The sequence below is a fragment of the Marmota flaviventris genome, chromosome 11, assembly GCF_047511675.1.
Source record: "Marmota flaviventris isolate mMarFla1 chromosome 11, mMarFla1.hap1, whole genome shotgun sequence".
In the NCBI taxonomy this organism is placed as follows: domain Eukaryota; kingdom Metazoa; phylum Chordata; class Mammalia; order Rodentia; family Sciuridae; genus Marmota; species Marmota flaviventris.
This window is the reverse complement of record NC_092508.1, coordinates 31,616,085-31,639,846: the sequence shown is the minus strand read 5'-3', so window position 1 is coordinate 31,639,846 and position 23,762 is coordinate 31,616,085. Positions and strand designations below refer to the sequence as shown.

General features: G+C 37.3%; 1 protein-coding gene across 1 annotated transcript in view; it reads left to right on the top strand.

Moving 5' to 3' along the window:
• Cd28 (CD28 molecule) overlaps positions 1–23,460 on the top strand; it is a 32,971-nt gene extending 9,511 nt beyond the window's left edge. The window contains exons 2-4 of the mRNA XM_027941866.2: positions 10,926–11,282; positions 13,263–13,387; positions 19,358–23,460. Of these exons, the coding sequence (XP_027797667.1) occupies positions 10,926–11,282; positions 13,263–13,387; positions 19,358–19,486 (611 nt within the window). The 3' untranslated portion in view covers positions 19,487–23,460. The remainder of the gene's footprint in view (positions 1–10,925; positions 11,283–13,262; positions 13,388–19,357) is intronic.
• The last annotated feature ends 302 nt before the right edge of the window (positions 23,461–23,762 follow it).

Genomic DNA, 23,762 nt, shown 5'->3' with positions numbered 1-23,762 from the left:
GCACAATAATATTTTAAAGGGACAAGGACAAGTGTCCTTTACATTCTAGTGTCTGCCTGTGAAAGAACACAGGGTTAAGGCTGTAGTTAAAACTAGAGCTGGCCAAGAGCAACTTCTTGCTTAGTAAATTTACTGATTAGGCTTCTATTTCTATTTTTATTGTTACTTTTAATTAATTGTCCTTGTTTGAATTAAAGTTACTTTAGATTTTGTTTTAAAATCTTATGGTCTGTTAATAGAGTTAATGTGCTTGATAAAGTTGATAGGAGAGATATACGCAGTCTTGGACGGGGCTGGTTAGTTCTTCTGACTCTCTCAACAGTTGACTTGCTTCTGTTGTCATAGACTCCTCTACACAATTCTCTTTCCTTCTGGTTCTGTTAACTTCCTGGTCCCTTCACCCCTTCAGATCTAAAGGTGGTCATAACCTTGCTGCTACAAGCCACAGTGGTCACACATTATGTCCCATTGCATGCACGGTAGCATTGCCATCTCCACTCCTTTGCTAGTCATCTTTCATAAATAATCCCTCCATGTTGCCCTATTTTGAGTATGCTGGAATCCTGAACGAGACCATATATATGCATACGTATCATGCTTACTGAAAGTCTTTTTTTTTTTTTTTTGACTTTCCTTAAATCACGGTTCTTTGTGAAAATTGGGAAAGTTTCAAGTTAACAATCAACTAAGAATTAGATGCAATGACCACAAAGTTATTTTAAAGCTGTAACCTACATTTTTTTTTCAGTTTAATATTAATTTTGAGAGTCTGGGGCCCTTTGATGCACGATATGTCTTTAGTCGCTGTGCTTTTATCTCCCCAGTAGCTCAAAGGGGATGACAAATGGTGCTACAGCCTGGTGGACGTTCTGTACTCCTCTTTCTGATATCTGAATGAAGCCAAGCCAGCGGCTGGTTATCAGAACCACAGACTGTTGAGTGAGAACAGAGTTAGGCTTACAGGTTCCAGAGCAAACACTGGATGGGCCTTTGGGGAAGCCTGTCCATTATGGAGACTGAAAAGGAACAAGTGGTCAGATGGCCAGATGCTGAAGGGTGTTCTAGGCCCAAACAGGAAATGTACTCAGAGGAAAGTTACAGTAACTTAACCAGTTCTGTGGTAAGAAGGGAGGTGTTTTGTGCCAGGGCAACTGGTTTCACCTTTTCAATTTGTTCACAAACATCATAGGGAAAGATGGCTGAAAGGAAAGAGCTTTCATTTTCTTTGGTTCCTACCTAACATGTTAAATTCTGTTCAGTCAGAATCTTAAAAAAAGGAAACAATACGATTAAGATCTTATAACCTGATTTTTTTTTTCAACTGCAAAAGAAACTCTGGCTGTGATGTGCATAAATGGAAAGCTATATAAAGTTCTTAAAGGTTCTGGAGGAAATCATATTGCTAGCTCAATACGTGTCTTTCTAATTGCTTCTTTAGCTTCCCAGTGCAAAGTTTATGCACTGCTACGGACTCCACGAGCCTCTAATGCCGTTTTATTTGTGAATGGTGCCCAGGATACAGAAAAGGAAAGATGGAATATTGTAAAACAAATGTAATTCACAAAAGCCCCAAAGTTAAGGATTTACCCAGTGAGGGTTGGACTTAAAATTAACTTTGTGTGTTGTACATTTGGACAAGCTGAGATGAAAGAGCTTCAATGGTATAATTACTGCTTGTGCATTGGAATTAATTTATAAGAGGCATTTCGTGTGAACCTATAGTCTATGGACCTTAATTGGGATCTGTCTATGACCTTTAGGAGGTATTTCAAATTGTTAGCAAAATGTTTTATGTATACTCATCTCCCCTCAATTTTAGGGAATAGGTTCCAAGTCTCACAGGGGATATCTGAAATCTCGGGACCAAATCTTTCAAATTAATACCTTTTCTTTCCAATTAACACTTACGCACTGTTGCTATAACTTTTGTAGGCTGAGGTACAACAGCAAAACTAGCATGAGTTTATTTTTCCTTCTTCACAATTTTATGAACAGACAGTTCATTCCTATTCTACATTTCAGCAACATCAGTGTATGATTTTTCTTCCCTTGTTAAGTAGAGAACTCTCATTTAAAGGAAGCAATCTACAGCTTTTCTTTGGCATATTCAGGTTGCCAGAATCAGTGTTGTTGCAATTTGGGACATTGTTTGCCCAAACAGTCAAATACTTCAGTAGTTGATCTGATAACCCAAAGGACAATTCTGTGACTTAATAGGCAGGTAGTACATACACTCCAGATGTCTGGACAAAGGAATGACTCGCTCCAGGTGGGACAGAATAAGATTTCATCATGCAGTAGCATCAGGATACAAATTTAAAACTTATAAATTGCTTATTTCTGGAATTTTCCATTTAATATATTTGGACCATGGTTGACTGTCGTAACTGAAACCTCAGAAGGTAAAATCACAGATGAGAGCTGCTGTATGTGTGGTAAAAAATTAGATGCAAAAACAGCTATGAAATATACTTTCTTTAAATAAGAACATGAAATCAATGCAATCTTATTGAATGAGCAAATTTGTTTTTCTATTTATTCGTGATTTAAAACATTACTCCTACATTCCTAAATAGATACTTTAGTTTTTCAGTTGTTTCTGTGACCTTGTTTAAAAAGTCATTTGTTTTTTTTTTGCTTTCAGTTGCCTTTTCTATAAAATAAGGTATTGGCGTAAATTATCTCTAAGTTTCCTTCTGCTTAGTTCCCCCAACCCACACACAGGGTGGGATTCCATCAAAATGGAGGAGAAAATGAAATTTATCTTGGTTCAGTCTTCTTGCCATTCCATTCACTCCCTATTCACTCGAGACACTTGGTACCATCTTCTTGACAAGTTCAGTAGGTTAGAGTATGTCATGAGGCATGAGCTCAAGTCTCAAGTCTTATGTGTCCTGAAACCTGGGAAATTCATGGACTTATTTGACATCACTTCCCCAACTGTTAAATGGGCATAAGGAGGATTGTGTATCTATTTACTTCACAAGTTCATAAGAACTGCAGATGAAATAAAATCAGAGGAAGCATTTTATAGCCCCATGAATGTAGGCCATAGTTACTCATTTAAGCCAATGTATTTCTAACATTGTATTTTTGGCTTCATCTTCTTTAGAAATGCAAACATTAATTGAACTGACACGGAGTGTCCTTTTAGGGTTGGGGGCTTTGATGCTAGGAGCCACACCTTAGAGGTGGCTATCCATTCCACCTGTGCAGAGAGTTGACCTGGTTACTAAATATAGTAATTGACCTACTTACAATAGGCAAAGGTCTTTTTTTTGTTGTTTTGATAACCAAGTTCTCTCCCCCCCCCACTTCCACACTGTTCTCATGGAAGCCCAAGCAATTTTCAACCTTCCAGAAGTTGTCTATGTCACAAGAACAACAGATTATCTATGAGAAATCTTTTAGTTCTCACTGCCTTGCTCACAAGCAGAAGATAAGTACCTTCTCACCTCCGATCTTCATCTTTATGTTGCCTGTTGTCAAGCAGGAGCTGTGAGGGAAAGAAGTTTGAGGTTACTGCTTCCTGTCTCCACACCTTTAGCTGGGTAAGCTGCTAGGAAAGGCTTTGAAAAGCAAAGCACTAACTCATCATCAAAACAACTTGTCAATTCAGTTACAGAATTGTAACTGATTTTGGCATCAACATTTTGATGCCAGAAGCAAATACAAATTGATTAGTTGATAATATTTCTCTTTTAACATAGTAGATTTGACCCAAATGGAGGTTGCCTGAAAAAGGGCTGAGTTTTCTAACACAAAAGCATGCTAAGAGGGATGTTTTCCATTGCTATCATGATCCAGAAAGTAGATAAGAATCAGAAGTTAGTATGGGGAAGCTATTTATTTTCTAGTTTCTTCTGAGCCTAGATAGGTCCTTAAATTTTATAATATGACCTTGAATTATTTGAAGTACTATGGATTCCCAGAAACTCAGAGAATAAAAATACATATCCTGGTCAAATATCAATTGTTCTGGTTATCAGTTGCCTTGTTTTATCTGTGTCTTTATATTCCACTCCCGTAGAGTGAAGGGTATATATTTTCACACATGCTCCATTTTAAGAGAAAATAAGAGGAATCAGAGTTATTGTGTCTACTGGAATTCATAATAATCACACCTATTCAATATCACTTAAAGTAACTGGTTTTCGCCAAACATTAATCTCTTTCATTCAGTGTCCTCCAAAGCAGATATAGATTTTGAGGTCCTATGCTATAGTTTCTTACTTAATCTTTTCTGAATTATTGATATAAAATAATTGGGATCAAGTGCTAAAGGATATAAATAGTGAAAAACAAGAAGTTTATCAACCAAACCTGAACTCTAAATTAGGAGGCTATCAGCTACAGATAACATAGAGTAAGTAAACTATCTCAAGTTCAGTACCTAAGTATAAAGTCAACTAATTTAAAAATGATCTGTGTTGACACAGAAGAGAGAGGAAAGTAAATATCGACAGATAAATTAGATGTCTCCTTTACATCATCAAATGCCCTTATAACCAATAGTTTTCAAATACTTTCCTAACAAAATCTTAGCAGAAAGAGTCACAAAATTAAATACTTTCCCTTTCCTCATTCAGTTGTTGGATATTCCAGCCACCAAGATGATATTGAATATGTAATGGCCAGTTTCACTAAAGGAGTCTTGAATTTCTCCTGCCTAAGAAAGTTATAAACTTGTTATTCTGAGGCCTAATAGGCTTAGGAGAAATCTGGTCAATCTCAACAATGCTTAAGTTTGAATTTGGAGGCTCAGTGATGGACAGAAGGAAATGCTATCTTCCAGTTACTTCACTCCAATATGCATTGTGAAGGAAAATAGTTTCAGGAGAGAAAGATTGCTGCTTCTCTCTTCTAAGAATCAGCAAACACTGTAATAAGCTCCAGAGAGTCAACTGTGCTCCCAGTAATCTCTGAATTAGATCATATTTTCTTTGCAATGATCCCCAAAGGTGGAGGAATTTTTTTTTTCATATCTCAGATTTCCAAATTTCACTTCACTTTCTGACCAACTATTCTGGTGACATAATGAAGAAGAGATGAATGAAGGAGAGATGTAGGCAAAAGGAGAATAATTGCTGCTGGTTGGTCTGTGCTGTCTAAGGAAGTCATTTTTAACTCCTTTTCTCTTACCACACTTATGTCAATGTCAAGTTTTGCAAATGTTAGCCTGTAATTATTTCTTAACTTCATCCACTTCTTTCAAACCATATGGAAATATATAGTCCCTCTCACTTCTTGCCTAGACTATGACTCCATAGTTTTACTCTTGTATCCTCCAAGTTCATCCGCCCTATCCTTGCTAAAGTGATCTATATAAAATGAAAAGTTGTGAGCATTCATTCACTTTTCTGCTTAAAAACCTTCAGTAAGTTCCCATGACTGCAGGAGAGGGCCCAAGCTCTCTAATATGGTGAACTCTAGTTGCTTTGCCAATCTTGTCTTTTACAACCCAAGATCCAGCAAAACTGAGGTAATTATAATTCCCTACATCTGCTTTGTCCATTCTCAGCTCCTTATGCGTAGACTGCTCTCTTTTCCTCTTTGTCTTATCTTCCCCACAGTTCCCTAACTCACCTTCAACCTCAACACATACTCTTCCACTTTATGCCAACCCCCATACAAGGCACATCTTAGCCACCATAGGTTGGTAAACTTTTGTCAAATAAATATATGCATCATCCTTCACATCTCAGGCCAATCAGTGGTCATCTTCTCTAGAGATCCTCAGTTACCCCCAGAAACTGCAGATCATTATGACACTATTTTAAAATTAGCTATCTGTTTGTACATCTTTCTTCCCCTCCAGATTGTGAGCTACCCAAGAAGTTCATTTTTGGGGAATCAATTTTTATCTCCTGTGTGTGTCTTGGGAAGATGTCACACCCTGAATTAGACAAGACACACTAAGCAAACTGGAATCTGCATGGCAGATCTTTCCCTTTTTTCTCCCTCTCTCCCCCTCTCTGCACCTCATTGTTGGGTGTTGGAATGAGGAAGCCAAACTGGGTAACCATCTGGGGTTTCTCTCTAGCCCCACTCAGTTTCCCTGCCCACAGCTCCATTTTATTTTTTTTATTCCTACAAAGAAGTCCTGTTCTCATCTTTTCCCTATGTCTGCTGTCACAGGGAGATCAGAAGAAATCTGAAGACCCATTAAAACAGAATCCAAATAGTTAGCAACACAAAAAAACACTTTCCAGAGGGCTTAGTAAGCAAAAAGACAAATGCCTAATTGTACTCTCTCAAAAGGAGGGAATACACTGCCATTTTGAGCCCTTCCAATCAGAACTGGCCCAAAGATTCCTTCTAGGTAAACAAAGAAAAAATCCCAATGAATAAAAACAAAGAAACAAGTTGGATTTTTCAGACTAAGGCAGAACTTTTAAGATTACTCATGTGTTTACTTCGCAGTGCTTTTACAGAGTATTTGTTGAATGAATGGTACATGAAGCTGAAGATGTTTAGACACTGGTTTCCAACAAGGATTTAATAAAATGGTAGTGAGACTCCCCTGAGGACAGGAATAATAGAGTGAGATCAGCGTCTCTCAACAATTATCTAATGAGATTCTACTAGTCTTACAGTGTTCTGTGAAGAAGGGTAACGTGGTCCTTGCTGTCAAGAAGCTTGGAAACCAGGGCCTACAGGAAATTCACACGGATCAGAAAAAGCTATTAAATGGAAACATATGAAAAAAGAAGTGTTCAAAAGATGAAAACCTGTCCCAATGGCATAGGAGTGATACAGTGATTGTCTTGATACCTGAGAAGGAAATGGCACTGTCCTCCATGGAGTCAGCGGATAAAGTAGGGAAGATCATCCTCACTGTGTGTTTCTGGGATGTTGACTTAAAGGGTTTGGCTAATTAGGAGGGTTTTGATTTGAGAAAATGAAATTGGAAAAGCCTGTGGAGGCCTGCGAATTTGAGGATAAGAAGTTTCCATCTGTGAGCCTAGTGCTTCTCAAACTTGACTGCAATTTAGAATCACCTGAGATACTTTAATGCTGATGCCATGGTTTTATACCTAGAGATTTTGATTTAATTGCCCTGGCAATCAGGGATTTTAACATTTCTCCAATGATTCTCTTAGGTAGTCAGCTTGAAAAATCTGTTTGGCCATAGTGGTTTTCAATCCCAACTGAATGTTAGAATCCATGGTGAGGGGGACTTTAAAGACAATAGCAAAGACAACACAGAGAACGGGAGACAACATTTGCAAATCACAGAGTATCTGATAAGGAACTTGTTTCAAAAATATAAAATAACTCTGATAATTCAGCAATAAAAAACAAACCCATTAATAAGTGGGCGAATGATCTGAATAGACATTTATTTAAACAAGGTATTACAAATGGCTAACAAGCACATGAAAATATGCTCCACATCATTAGCCATGAGAAAAATGCAAACAAAATCATGATGAGGTACTACTTCACACACAGTAGGATGACTGTCATAGAAAAGAGGGACAACAAGTGTTAGAGAGGGTGCAGAGAAACTGGAGCCTATATGCTTTGCCAGTGGGAATGTGAAATGGTGTAGTTGCTTGGAAAACAATTTGGCAAGTCCTCAAAGGGTTAAGTATAGACTTACAATATGACCCAGCAATTCCACCCTTGGTATATACCTAAGAGAATTGAAAACATACCCATATTAAAAGAATATGTCTGTACAAATGTTCACAGTAGCGTTATTCATAATAGCCAAAAAGTAGGGCTGGGAATGTGGCTCAGTGGCAGAGTGCTTGCCTAGCATGCATGAGGCCCTAAATTCAATCCCTAATGTGTATACACACACACACACACACACACACACAATCACACACATGGAAAAACAAAATATATGAAAATTTGTGGCTAAGATTCCACTGTGTATATATACTGTATATATAGAATCTTAGCCATAAAATTAATGAAATTCTTATACATTTTACAACCTGGGAGAATCTTGAAAGCATACTAAGTGAAAGAAACCAGATATAAAAGACTACATATTGTATGATTTCATTGATGTGAAATGTGCTCAACAGGCAAATACATAGGGACAGAAAGTAGATTAGTGAAGAAAATTAGTGGTTGCCAGAGGTTGGAAGGAGGGAGGAATTCAGAATGATTGCTAATGAATAGGAAGTTTCTTTGGGGGGTAATGAAAATATTCTGGAATCATATGGTGATCTATACACATCTTTGTGACTATCCTAAGAAACCACTGAACTGTATACTTTGAAAGGATGAATCTTATAATACAAGAATTATATCTCAAAAAAGTTGCTACCAACCACCCTAAGCCTAATAGCCCCCATCCCCCACTCTAGCCTAGACCTTATTAAATCAGAATATCTGGGAGTGGAGGGACCTAGACATAGGTTTACTTTTTAAAGTTCTGTATGCACAGCAGTATTGATAAAACTACATAGGAGACAAAAAGGTATCAGGCATTTAGTTCTACTCAGTCCCCTTTCACCCAAAACAATACCAGAATACCTGAGTACAGAAATCCAAACCCAGTTTAAATGATAGGGTGGGTATGTAGATATTGCTTCAAATAACTTTTTATATATTTTATTTTTCTTTTAGTTATATATGACAGTAGAATGTATTTTGACATAATATGACTTTCCATTATAAATTAACTTCCTATTATATATTATTATTCCCATAATAATAAAACTTCCCATTCTTGTGGTTGTACATGTTTGCAGAGTTTCACTTCTTGTGTATTCATATGTGACCATAGGTAAGTTATGTCTGATTCATTCCACTGCCTTTCCTATTCCCATCCCCCCTCACCTTCATTTCCCTTTGTCTAATCCAATGAATTTCTATTCTCCTCTCCCTCCCTCCACCTTATTGTGTATTAGCATCCTCATATAAGAGAGAATATTTGGCCTTTGGTTTTTGGGGATTGGCTTACTTCACTTAGCATGATATTCTCCAGTTCCATCCATTTACCAGCAAATGCCATCATTTCATTCTTCATTATGGCTGAGTAATAGTTCATTGTCAATATTTACCACATTTTCTTTATCCATTCATCTATTGAAGGACAACTTGGTTCCATAGCTTAGCTATTATGAGTTGAGCTGGTAAAAAAATTGATGTGGCCACATCACTATAGTATGCTGACTTTTTTGGAGGGTGAGTACTGGGTGGGTTCAGGGGCACTGAAACACTGAGCCACATCCTCAGCACTATTTTGTGTTTTATTTAGAGACAGGGGTCTCACTGAATTGCTTAGTGCCTCACTATTGCTGAGACTGGCTTTGAACTCTGAATCCTCCTGGCTCAGCCTCCTGAGCTGCTGGGATTACAGGCATGTGCCGTTGCATCTGGTTAGTATGCCAATTTTAAGCCCTTTGGGTATATGCCAAGGAGTGGGATAACTGGGTCAAATGGTAGTTTCATTCCAAGTTTTCTGAGAAATCCCATACTGCTTTTCAAAGTGGTTGTATTAATTTGTAATCCCACCAGCAATGTATGAGTGAACCTTTTCCCTCACATCCTCACCAACATTTATTGGTGCTTGTATTCTTGATACTTGCCATTCGGACTGGCATAAGATGAAATCTCAGTGTAGTTTTAACTTGCATTTCTCTAATTGCCAGAGATGTTGAATATTTTTCATATATTTATTGATCGATTGTATTTCTTCTTCTGTGAAATGTCTGTTCAGTTCCTTTGCCTATTTATTGATTGGGCTATCAAATAACCTTTTGAAAATGCAAATACATAGATAATTCTTAGCATGCCCCTAGAACAATAGCAAAAATATTTTTGTTTAGAAAGAAATTTAAATCAAAGACAAAAAGCTATTTGTTGCTTTAGAAAAACTTTTTAGGGTCTTTGCAAAATTGATCTTCAATGCTTAAATGGTCTGCTTCTGGGCTGGGGAAGTAGCTCAGTTGGTAGAGTGCCTGCCTCACATGTACAATGTCCTGGGTTCAATCCCCAACACTACAAAAAAACAAGTCTGCTTCTTAGATGGTATAGCTGACTTCGGTTTTAGTTCTGGTTTTGCTCACCATTTGCTCAATGATTTTGGAAAAATCATCTAATATCTCTAGGTCTCATACAGTCATTTTTTAAAAAAGGAATATATTGCCATGTACCAGCAATAGGAATATAATATTTATGTGGGAAACAATATCAATCTTTTCTCCTCTGGCGTTGATGACATAGCTTCAGTTTGTTTGCTTTTTAAGTGAGAGATTGAATTGGGTAGTCTCCACACTCTTTGATCTTTAATTTGGATAGCACAAAGATAGAAGATGATCAAAGAGAGAACTCTCATGGAACTTTTGTATCCCCTCTGATTTAAGGGCACAAATGTACAAATTTCTTGAGGAGACTATTCTCTGAATTTCCTATGGAAGAGAAATTAAAGAAAAGTCTTTGGGGTTACATTTTTTTTCTTTACCTCTTTATCTCACTCTTGGAATGACCAATAAAAAACTAAAATGTCTCAAAACTTTTAATTCCTTCACAAAAACCTGTCTCACAACTTAAAAATACATCCATTTGTGCTAATGTGTCAGACTTTAAAGCTGCTTCCAAAAATATCACTTAATCAAGAAATCAGCCCAATGCATGATTAACATCTTAGGAATCTCAACACAGATTCACAGATTCCAGGGGCATAGCTGTGATGCTTAATGCTAACAGAAGGCCAAGTTTTGCCTTCTAGGTGAAAACATGCTCTGATGTCCCGTTTATAGGAGGATGAAAACATGATCAAAATGTGAACTTTAAAACTCTAGGTATAATTCTCATTCTAAGAGCTCCTGAATCTTCATCTACCTTGAGAAAACTTTTGCAGGAGATCTGTTCATTTGGTTAATTAATACACTTTGATTTCAGGAAAAACATATTCTTATACTCCTGGTCTAAGCAAATGATTTTTTTCCCCTCTCTAGAAAACAAGATCTTGGTGAAGCAGTCACCCAGGCTTGAGGTGTACAACAATGAGGTCAACCTTAGCTGCAAGTACACTTACAACCTCTTCTCAAAGGAGTTCCGGGCATCCCTTTATAAGGGTGTGGATAGTGCTGTGGAAGTCTGCGTTGTGAATGGGAATTTCTCCCATCAGCTTCAGTTTTACTCACACACAGGGTTCAACTGTGATGGGAAATTGGGCAACGAAACAGTGACTTTCTATCTCCGGAATTTGTATGTTAACCAAACAGATATTTACTTCTGCAAAATTGAGGTTATGTATCCTCCTCCTTACCTAGACAATGAGAAGAGCAATGGAACCGTTATCCATGTGAAAGGTAAGATGCAACTCTATCCTCCTACCACCGTAAAGTCATAAGTTTAAGCTATAGTCTTGAAAATGAGATAGGATCAGTGGTGAGGCTGGAGTAGTCCCCAGTGATTTAGTAAAGACAAGTCATTTTTAAAAAGTTTTCCTTTACTTTAGAAAAGATTCAAAGTTATATTTTGAATATCTTTACTCAGTGACATGGAGTGGGAGAGTGAGTGATGAAGTTATAGCCCATGGGAACATGAAGATTATTCTCAATTTGAGTGGGTCATGACAGAATAGAAATTTTGCTATTAAAATATAAGTCTAAGTGAACTCCAAGAAGCTGCTGGGCCTAATGGATCAGAACTCAGGAAGAGTGGGTTATAATTCAAACTAATCACCTTTCTACTCCACAGTCTTCCTCTGTTAAGTACTTTTTTTCATTTTCCAAAACATACAAAGGATGCTGGGCTAGAAACCAGGGGATATAAAATTTGCTATTAATTAACTCTGTGATCTTGATAAGTTGCCATACTTTTTCAATGCCCAAAACTTAATATTATTAAACAGTATTCATGAATTAGTGGAAATAAGTCTATTGATCTGATGTTGAGATTATGTTCTCTCCAAATATTGGGTAGAACACCCCCCCAACTCAGAAGAATACAGTTTATTGGTATCAACACATAAAAATGAGAGTGGCTAGATAAAAAAAAATTTTGGTACTCTTTGTGGATACACTATTTCCTTTCTGTAGAACAATAATTAAAAATGTATGCTCAGTTTTATATTTAATACTAATATAATTCCAATAAATGTTTTTTCTCCTATGCTAAACAGAGGTATGCTGGAGAAAAATCAAATATTAAACAAGAAAAGAACAATTAACTTAATTTGGGAGAATAATTTTGTGTTCTTGAAAAATAGAGGCAATTAATGTGAGAATGTTTGGCTTGCTGAATTCTATTCAGATATCTAATTTCTATGATGTCCGGGCTGAATAGTTTGGTTGGGTCAAGTTAAAGCTTAAGAAAATATACTTTAACTTGACCCAACCAAACTATTGGTTTGCAGTGAAGAGCAAATGTTTTTCTTATGTAAATGATATTCTACTTTAGGATAGTACTTCACACACACACACACACACACACACACACACACACACACTTATGCACATAGTATATCATTTCTAGCAGAAATGGAAAGGATACCAGTGATCCTTAGTAATCTTCAAATCTACTTGCATATTATAAATATGAGTAGGTTTAGGGGAAACAAACAAACAAACAAACAAAAAATCCATTCCTAGGCCCAACTTTGAGAGTCTGATGTACTTGGTATGAGTTGAGGAAGGGGTGGTAGATATTGTTATATTTTCAGACTTTCTCAGACAATTCTAATGTGCATCTCGGATTAAAAAATCAATACACTAGATAGTTTTTGTTGTTCTTTCCAATTCTAATTGTCTCCAATTTTGACTAGAACTCTACACATTCCTTCCCATGTTTGGATACCTGATGGTATAAAGTGACTTTTTCACCACAACATAAGCTGTTAGAGTTGAAGCTAGACATTTATCTTTGTATTACCAGCCCAGATTTTTGCCATACTAGATTGATAATTTTCTTAAGGTTTGAAAACATGTATATCATTTAACTTATTCCAAAAATATAGCTTGGGATCTGGATAAACTGGCTTCTTGTGGGGGTAGGGTATGGAATTGGATTAAGACCATTGGAAGTCACTATTTTGAATCACAAAGTGAGTTCAACAAAATCAGGTGAATACAGTTGTACCAGTGTACTACCTTAACTTCAATCTTGAAAATGGACCATTCTGGTCAGTGGTGAGGTTGTATAAATCCCAAAGATGAAGTCTACACATTCTAAGCTCATGATGTTTTACTTATTTTTATCTCTTTCGCATTCTTCTCTAATATTCAGAAGAAAGGAAATGTACTCAACTGCCATTCCTGTATCATTTAATCCACTCTATTCTTTTTCAGAGAATAATATTTGTCCTGGTGTCCCATCTCCTGAGTCTCCTAAGCCCTTTTGGACACTGGTGGTGCTTAGCGGAGTCCTGGGTATCTATAGCTTGCTATCAACAATGCTCCTTTGTTATTTATGGGTAAGAGATGCTGCACTGCTTTTATGGAACTTTTCTACTACACATGCAATCTGAACATATTAAGAATTTTGCCTATGTGATTTATTTTCTGTTAACCATGTGATTATTTTCATCTTGTTCAACTTTATCTTTTATTTTCCAGAAGGCACTGTGTAGGTGGCCAGGTAGAATAAGAAACCAAATGGGCAAATGGGGGTGGGGTGGGATTAGCAACAGTTATCTGTCTTCTTCCCAGTTTGCAATTTAATTGTGACACACACAACAGCTTTAACATATATAAGGTTCAAAAATCTAGACAACTCAGGAAATTAGGCAACTGAAGCAAAGGGAGAGCTTTGGTTCAGGTTTAAAAATCATGAGAAACTTGGCTACTGAAATTGTGTATTCAAACCTAGAAGAAACTAGGTCTGTTTATCTGAGTCATATTTTTTTGTCTCCTCTGAAGCAGCTGAATGGTGTGAGGCCAAGCATGGGATTGTCATTATGAAACTACAATGGGAGTTAGACTTTTCTGAGCTCTCACCACTGAATTGGAGTTGATCAATTTTTGCAAAGGCTCAGGTGATGAACTTGGTATATTGTTCTTTACCTTCTTCAATGTTGAATTTTTGGCCCAGGTTTGAACACATTTTAATGAACATATCCTCCATTGAGAAGGGACCTCCTTAACAAGGATCTCTTCCTTAGACACCTTCTTCTTATTACAGATGCCTCAGGTATTGATTTTGTGTGGGTTTCGCATGTTTTTCTAGAAGTTAAATGCATACATGAGCCATTTATTCAATGAGAAATGCAGGCGTCTCTAGGATAAAGGACTGCTTCTCTTGTTATTCTCAGTTCATCTGGTATTAAGTACATTTAATGCTTGATGAATGCTCACTGGGTTATTAGATATTGGTATAAATGAATAATCCTTATAGAGGCCAAATTAAGGACTTAAAGAAGCCTACCTAACATGTGATACTCATCTCTGAGGCATAATCCATTGATTTAATTAAGCCACAGATGGTCTGTGATTTCTAGAAGCCATGCCACATGGAATCTATTTACTTTTCCTTGGTGTGGGGATGGAAGGTCTTGCATTCAGAGTTATGCTCTTCTTCATCCAGTCTTAGAGGCTTTTAAACTCATGGTGGTCTCTAGTCAAAGTTGGCCCATCAATTATTCTCCACGCATTCCTCACAGTTCAGAAGATCCTAGGGGGCAGATGAACATTCATCAAGCTGCCTATGGCCTGATTTGTACCTTCTGCAGGGCAGGGGACAAAGTTGCTGCTTGTTCCTGGGAATTCTTTGCACTAGATATCATTTTGGGAATTGGCCTGGCTTGCCTTTTGCAACTTGCTCTATCCTGATGGGGTGAGGGAGGGGGTTTTAATATAGTAAACTATTGCCTAAGTTCTTCCTCTGATGTTAGTCAAGTATTTTCATCTTTCCAGATCATGGGGTCTTTATCCCAGGTATCTTCCAATTTTAATCCTCTGTGGTGATTGCCAATGATTTTGGAATTTTTAGTTCTTTTTTTTTTTCTGAATTCCTGGCCATTGACTTTTAGGTCCACTGTATGGCTTTCCAATTCTTTCATTGGGAATCTCAACTTCCTAACTTAAAGGCCAGGGACACCCCTCCAGGAAAGGCCTCCCTAAGACATGCTGACCTAGCTCAAAGTAATTTACTAATTTGGGAACTGCTTTAACTTTTTAGGGCCAAAAGGGTACTATTCATCTTTTAGACCTTATTGTAAATATGCATTAGACTGTCCGTTACTAAAATGAGGCACTAATTTGTTGAGTGACTGGAATCGCCCAAAAGAACAAATATAGCTTCGTATTTTCAGTGAGTTTAAGCATCTCGCTTTCAGCTCAGACATAGCATAGATGCTCTGGGTTTTTCTTGGGCAAAAATACTAATTTACAGTGGGGTTCATCTTATTTGTCTTGAAAAAACATACTTTGTCTCGCTCTATCTCACAAGCTCCCTGTGGATTGGACAGTCTTAGTGCTTGGCATTCCTTGTGGTCTCTTGTAGTCAAATCAAATTTTCCAGTAAGAAATCCTTTATTATCATCTCAAACCTAGGTCCTTGGATTCTCTGATCATAGAGTGTAAATCAAAATATACCTCTGTTTAATAGAATAACTTGGCATTTTTACCAGGATCAAGTCTTTTCTTGTTACTGCTGTTTAAGCAACGAGCTAGGCATGGAGGCCATCAGGGAACAGGAAATTGATCCATTTCCTGGGTGATTTTCTGGGATCCTATTTTTGGCTGGTCCTATAGTAGACCTTGGTGAAAGTTTCTGTTTTCTGGAACTTCCTGAGGGCCCTTGATGTGCTACTGTAGGCAGTTCTAGGCTGAGTGGGTTTTTGGGAGCAGCTGTAGATTCTATCTCTGTTCTTGACCTGATGTTGACACTTGAATAAATAAAAAGCTTCTCTTGGTCAGGCTGCCATGGGCCAGCACCTGTTGCTCTCATTCAATTCTCCATTCATGCAGCTGAGCTGGGTAAACCTGTTCCTTTTCCTAAACTAAAGAGGCTTTTTAAAAACAAACAAACAAACAAAAAAATACATGTCTTCTCTACTGTGGACCATAATGTGGAGAACATGAATAGCATGTGTACAGATAATATCTGCCTTTAAGTCCAGTAAATTCTTTTTTAAAAAATATTTTATTAGTTATTGATGGACCTTTATTTATTTATATGTGGTGCTGAGAATCGATCCCAGTGCCTCACACATGCTAGGCAAGCACTCTACCACTGAGCCACAACCCAGCCCCACAGTAAATTCTTGAAGACTGATTCTTTGAATAGATTGCTTTATACATGCCCTTATGTGTTGCTGCTCCTCCCAGAAAACAGGTGGATAAGGCAGAGGTGGAGGGAAGGGCAAAGGGCAAAGAGCAAGTGATCCTGAAATCACACATTTTTCATAGACATTGGTGAAGGGGTGGAATCGATGACACAAACACACAGACACATTAGGTGGGTCCTCTGGCCATGTGCTAGATGCACATGGGCACTGTGGGTTCTGGATAGTATTCCCATCCATGCATCTGTCATTCCCATCCTGCTGTTGTGTTTAGAGTCAGGATGACATTAACTAAATCCACTATTTGGTAATTGTTTGAGGGTAAGGATGGGAACCAAATGCAGCAGATCTTACATTATTTTTGTGTGAACTCTGGAGTGCCTCAGAAGACATCTTTATTATTGGGGTTCCCTCTACTGTCTATAGTTTTGTTCAGGTGTCAGAGACAAGGGCAGTCACTTGGGAGTTTGGCAAAGGTATTGGAGTAAGCATGAAAAATGCTTCCTAGGTATCAGAAGCAGTAGCCTTCTATATTTATTTGGATGCCGACATTTCCTTGATCTCACCACTGCCCTTCTGTAACTCTAGGAAGAGAGTTCTAGTCTTTTATTTCAGTAAGGATGTAGAAGTAAGTGATATTGAAGAGCAACATCATTCAGATGCTTGACTTCCATGTGTATCTCTATCTGAACAAATCTCCCTATTATGTATGTATTATGTTCTTCTCTCTTCTTAGATCCAGCCAGATAGCTCGTCCATTAACTCAAATCTAAAATAGCCAGAGCTGAATTTTTAACCTTCTTTTTCCAATCTACTTCTCCCATTGCCTTGCTTTACATCTGTGGGTGGGGGGACACTATACTTCTGGTCAACTAGGCTCAAATCATCATTACCTTTGGGTTTGAGTAAGGAGGAGTCAAGCAGTTTAATAATATTCTTTCTTATTTGGTGATATGTTTTATATCCATTACTTTCTTGTCATTCCATTTTTTTTTTCATGATCAGACTGTTTAGGTCAGAATTTTCCAGTCTTGGCACTAGTGATGTTTTGTGCTAGATAATTCCTTATTAGATGCCCTGTACAGGATGTTTAGCATCATCTCTGGCATTTACTCACTAGATGCCAGTAGCATACCTTTCCATTGTGACAACCAAAAAATCTTCACACTTTTCCAAATGTTTCCTGGGACAGGTGATAAGGGAGCTCAAGACGTCAAGGATAAGGCCTAGGAGGTCTGGCTTGGGCAACTGTCATTTACTGATATGAGAAACACCGGGAGAGAGAGAGAGAGAGAGTTTGAGGGAAGATCTTGAGTTTCATTTTGGACAGGTTGAGTGTAGAGTGCCCTTGGAGTCTAGTCCTAAGGTGCCAACTGCAGCTGGAACGTGAATGAGATTGCCTTAGGGAGAGAGGATAGAGGGAATAGAGAAGGCCAAGGATTAAGCAGTGAGAAATTCTAACACTGAATGGCAAAAGAAGCACAGAAGAAGTGACCAGCAAGGTAGGATGGATACCAGGATGTCACAGAAGGCAAAGAGGAGGTGTTTCAAAAAGGAGAGCTATCAATAGTACAGTCATCTTTGGTGTCCATATGGAATTGGTTCTAGAACACCCTCAAATATCAAAATCCATGGATGCTCAAGTCTCTTATATAAAATAGGTTGATATTTGCATATAACTTATGCACATCTTCCTGTGTACTTTAAATCCTCTCTAGACTTATAATACCTAAAACAATGTTAATGTTCTGTATATAGTTGTGTGGTTTAAGGAAGAATGAAAAAAATTCTTTAATTAAAAAATTATTCAAAAATATTTAAAATAATGTTTTAAAAAAATATATATTTTTAGTTGCAAGTGGACACAATAGCTTTATTTTATTTTTATGTGGTCCTGAGGATCAAACCCAGTGCCTCATGTGTGCTAGGCAAGCACTCTACCACTGAGCTACAACCCCAGCCCTAAAAATAATATTTCTAAAAATTATTTAGAATTTTAAAAATAAAAAAAATTTAATTTTTTTAAGAAAAAAATTATTTAAAAATATTTTCCATCTGTGTTTTGTTGAATCCATGGATGGAGAACCCAGGGATTCGGAGGGATGTGTAGGATGGTGCTGAGAGTTGAAGAGGATGAGGGCTGAACATGTTAGTTGCACTTAGTAATGTGGAGAGCAGTGTTTTTGAAATCTTTCTCTAGCATTCCGTGCCCCTGTAACAAGGAAGTTGTGAAGAGGTCAGGGAGGAGAGCACGGAAATGAGATCAGGACTGAAGTCATTTACTTATGTGCTTATTCAGGTTTCTTCTCATTCATGTCCAGTGTATCTACTTATGCATCACCTTGTGTGCCAGGAAATAGGCATTCTTTTTCCATAATAGAGAATTATGAATTCAGAAATCCAGATGTTTTTCTAATTTTAGAATACCTATGGGACTTTGGTCAAAACTGTACATTTTATCATTGTATTGATATACAAATGATGCTCCTCGCCCTGGGACAAAAATTTTGCTAAGATTCATGGTGAATGTAACTATTGCTTCAGGTTCAGGATCCTTCCTTTTCCCCTCAGCCCTGGTAGGAGTTCCTCCTGAGGAAGATGAGCCCTGGGAAAAGGGATGGGTAACCCAATTGTCTTTACAGAAATACAGGCACATAAAAGTGCAGGAATGTGACTAGTTATTCAGAACTGTAAATCTCCATTAATTTGGACTTCACTGTTATGAATTTATACTCACTCCAGACTCTGGAGGAGCTAAAGGTCCTTTTTGGTTGATTATGGAAATATGGCTTGTTAAGCAAATGACTAATGTAAAAAGATTACAGTGGTAATGCTTAATCCATTCAGAGATGGATTAATTAATATCAATAGTAAATAGGTTATTTAGATATACTGTTGCACTTCAAGTCAAATGACAGCTTTAAGAGTGATATCTATATGATACATTTCTCTAAAATATTTTCTTTGATTGAGATTTTTCAAGTTAATTTAGAACAGCCAATAGTGAGTTGATTAGTCTAAGTCCAAGGTGCTCAAGAAATGCTTGTGTTTAGCAACATCTGACAGTTAATATTCTTAATAGGTGTCTACAAAATCTTAGAACGCCTCTCCTAATATCTCCCCCATGTCCTTCCACATTAACACTTCTTTTTCCTGCAGACGAAGCGTCAAAGAACCAGGCTTCTTCAGAGTGACTATATGAACATGACTCCCCGGAGGCCGGGGCCCACCCGCAAACACTACCAGCCCTATGCCCCAGCACGAGACTTTGCAGCCTACCGCCCCTGACAAGGACGCCTATCCAGAAGCCAGTCGGCTGGCACCCCTCCACCCACACAACATCAATGCTCTGGATAGGAAAGGACTGATTTATCATCAGCCGGCTGTCTCAAGCCCCTGTTGGGCCACCAATACCAATTTTTATTGAGATTGTGGATGAAATATCAAGATCATTTTGAGACTCAGTTAAAAAAATATCCTTTGGCAGGCTAAGTCTTGCAGGGCCATGACCCACATTCAAACTTATCATGTATTTATTGACTTGGTTGAAGAGTTAGAGTAGAAAATAAAAAGTGAGTGGATTCTGTTAGCTTTTGGAATCTGCTTCCAGGCTGCTGGGCTGAGCCCTCTTCTCTTCTCAATCCCCTGCACATCTCAGTCAAGCAAAGTGTGATATCCAGGGCTATTTTAAATGGAGAAGAAAGGCTAGAAAACATTCCCTTTTAAAGTGGGTGTTTAGCCCTGCACAGAACTCAACTCAAAGTAGATCAAGGACTTAGGCATTAGACCAGAGAACTTGCATCTAATAGAAGAAAAAGTAGGCCCAAATCTCCATCATGTAGGCTTAGGAACCAACTTCCTCAACAAGACTCCTAAAGCGCAAGAAGTAAAATCAAGAATCAATAAATGGGATGGTATCAAACTAAAAAGCTTCTTCATAGCAAAGGAAATAATCAAGAATGTAAAGAGAGAGCCTTCGGAAAATCTTTGCCACCTGCACCTCAGATAGAGCATTAATCTCCAGGATATACAAAGAATCAAAAAACTTAACACCAAACCCCCCCCCCCCCAAATAACCCAATCAATAATTGGGAACTGAATAGGTACTTCATTGAAGAAGAAATATGAACAGTAAACAAATATATGGAAAAATGTTCAACATCTCTAGCAACTAGAGAAATGCAAATTAAAACTACACTGAGATTCCATTTCACTCCAGTTAGAATAGCAATTATCCAAAATACAAGTAATGATAAATGTTAGCGAGAATTGGGGAAAAAGGTTCACTCATACATTGTTGATGGGACTGCAAATTGGTGCAACCACTCTGGAAAGCAGTATGGAGATTCCTCATAAAACTTGGAATGGAACCACCATTTGACTCAGTTATCCCACTCCTCGGTTTATACCTAAAGGACTCAAAATCAACATACTACAGTGATGCAGCCACATCAATGTTTAAAGCAGTTCAATTCACAATAGCCAAGCTATGGAACCAAACTAGGTACCCTACAACAGATGATGAATGAATAAAGAAAATGTGGTATGTGTGTGTGTGTATATATATGTATATATACCCACACACACAATGAAAAAATAACTCAGCCATAAAGAATAATGAAATTATAGCATTTGCTGATAAATGGATGGAACTGGAGAATATCATGCTAGGTAAAGTAAGCCAATCCCAAAAAACCGAAGGTGGAGTGTTCTCTCTGATATGTGGATGCTAACACGTAATAAGGGATGGGGACAGAGGAAGAGAAGTTCATTGGATCAGACAAAGGAGAATAAAGAGGGAGAAGGGATGGGAATAGGAAAGATGGCAGAATGAATTGGACATAAATTTTCTATGTTGGTATATGAATATATGACCAGTGAAACTCCACATCATGTACAACTGCAAGAATGGCATCCTAATTGGAATAAGTTATACTCCATGTATGTATGATATGTCAAAATACACTCTACTTTCATGTATATCTAAAAAGAATAAATATATGTATGTGTATATATATATATATGTAAATAAAATAAAATGGGTGTTTAGGGTGGATATAGGTTAGTGTCTCCCACTCATGAAATGAGCCACTTAGTTTCTATTTAATACTTGTTTTCTTCTTAGTTTAGAAAGATGTGGACATTGTCTTTGACAAAGTTTGAGCATTTTTAATCATTTTGACCAACAAAATTCCCTTAAAACAGCTCCAGGACTTGCTTTCTCATTCCTTCTAATGGAATTCAGTGTTAGCCTCCACAGCCTGATTTCAAAAGAATAAAATAGCATAACTAATTTTCCCTATCCAGTAGAATGTGTCAGGAAATAAGGTCACTTGATTTCAAAAGTATGTGAATACTATGAAGGATTATTTGTTTAGTGGCTCATTCCAGTCAACCCCTGTATGTTTCAGCTTTGCACATTGGGTCACTTTATTATCTGCAGGGATATCTGAAATATAATAGTGACAGAGAATTCACAGAAGAAGTTATGATACTGTGAAAAAGGAATTGAGCATTCAGTATGTATGAGGGCTGAGTTCCAAGGACTTCTTTTGAAGAAGGCAAAATAAAAGGGAATGAAACAGTTCTTGCCTTGTGCTAAGGGGGCTGACATTGGGTAGAATTTTTCCTGAATGCATCAGACAGAAAAGAGCACTGGTGGGAGCTCCTCTCCAGGGACTTTGCGTGCATTAGGGCTCAGAGCTGCAAAACTCTGTGGGCTCAGCTACCTGTGTACCCTGGAGGTACATTTGAGGTACCCTTGACTTGGAAGACTATTTTGAAGTATGACTTTTGAGAGAACACCAAAGTTCTCAAGAGACTTTGCAAGGCTTAACCCTGGAATGACCATGGATATTTTTCTGCCTTCATTTGAGTCAACTGAAATATGTCTGAGACCCTGAAGAATGTCTCTACTGTCACCTTTACAATTTCTCCAGCTCTTTGGTTTAGTTGGTTGTTAGAGGAACCTAGGTTTTAGAGGCAGATAGACCTGGTTCAAATCCTATTACTAGTTAGACATTCTTAGGCAAGCCATTGCTCATCTAAGTCTGTAGTTCTTCAACTATTAAGTGGACACAATAATCACAAATTTCTGTTCCCATATTATAATCTCCATGAGGCTTGTCCAAATTTGACTTTGTTTTAACTGTTCTTGGTATTTGTATCATGCCTGATAAATCATGTTAGTTCTTGTTATTTTTGCCAATATTTTAAGTTTTTATAAATGTTATAATTTATTGTTTTATAGATGAATTATAAAATTAAAGTGGACAATGACCTAATAAGGGAGGAAACATGTAATATAAGTTTAAATCCAAATTTATGAGTTACTATAAAATTGGTTAACTTCCATCATTTTCTCGTGTCTTGGAATATTTTATATTGTCATGAAATATTGGGCATTTCTCCCCCACTTTTCTCTACATAAAGAGGTCTTTAAAAAGCTTTTTTAATGGGTAGAGGTGGGAGGAGTAAGAATGTTATGATTCTAGATGAAAAATATTATATTCTGGTTGATTTTTAAATCCAAAGAAGGTCAAACTCAGCAGTAGTTGGGTAATGAAGCACTATTGAAATTATACTTGCATTTGTGCCAGCTTCCTGGCACACAGTGTTCTTTAATCCAAGTTATCATATTGTATTTGAAGAGCTGGAGAACTCTCAGAAAGGGTAATGGCACATAAATAAATGAATTTTTTTTTTAAATGGAAAGATTTGATCTTTGGTAGTCAACTATTTTGTTTTCTAACTGGAAAAGTAGGCTTACTAAAGATGAATCACACTTGAGATTTTTCTTACTCACTCTGAACAGAACCAAAGCAGAAATGTTACACAGGGAAGTCCATTTTCACTATTAGTATGAATGAAGAATGGTTTAAAAACAGTGGTTGGAGTAATGCTTTGGCAGTTTTGGTAATTATGAAGAATAACAATATCAGTTGCTGCTATTATTGTAAGAGTCTTATAATTAATGATGCTCCTTTAATTTTTTATTGTGAACTTTCTTATTTGGGGTTGAGCATGCCAATTTAAAGAGAACACGTAATGAAGGGAAGGGAGGGAGGGTGGGGATAGAAAAGACAGTAGAATGAATCCGACATAACTTTCCTATGTTCATATACGAATATACAACCAGTGTAACTCCACATTATGTACAACCACAAGAATGGGAAGTTATACTCCATGTATGTATGATATGTCAAAATATACTCTACTGTCATGTATATCTAAAAAAGAATAAAAAAGAGAGAGACCACATATATATTATATTCTATGTGTTGAGTGATAGAATTGCCAGACTGTGGTGTGCCTGCTTTAAATTTGTTCTTTGATATTGTCTTCAAGGCAGAGATGCTTCACTTTGGCAATGAATCTGGAGAAAACTTGCTACTTGAAAGAGATGTGGGTAAATCCTTTTATATCTCTGTTTTAGCCTTTTTAAGGCCAGACTTTCTAATATCAGTTTCATTTCAAACAAGGTACACTTCTGATTAGTTCTCTTAACTTCTGTCACAGTTCTCATCAGCCCAATGGTTTACCTCTCTGAAATTTCAGGCTGGGC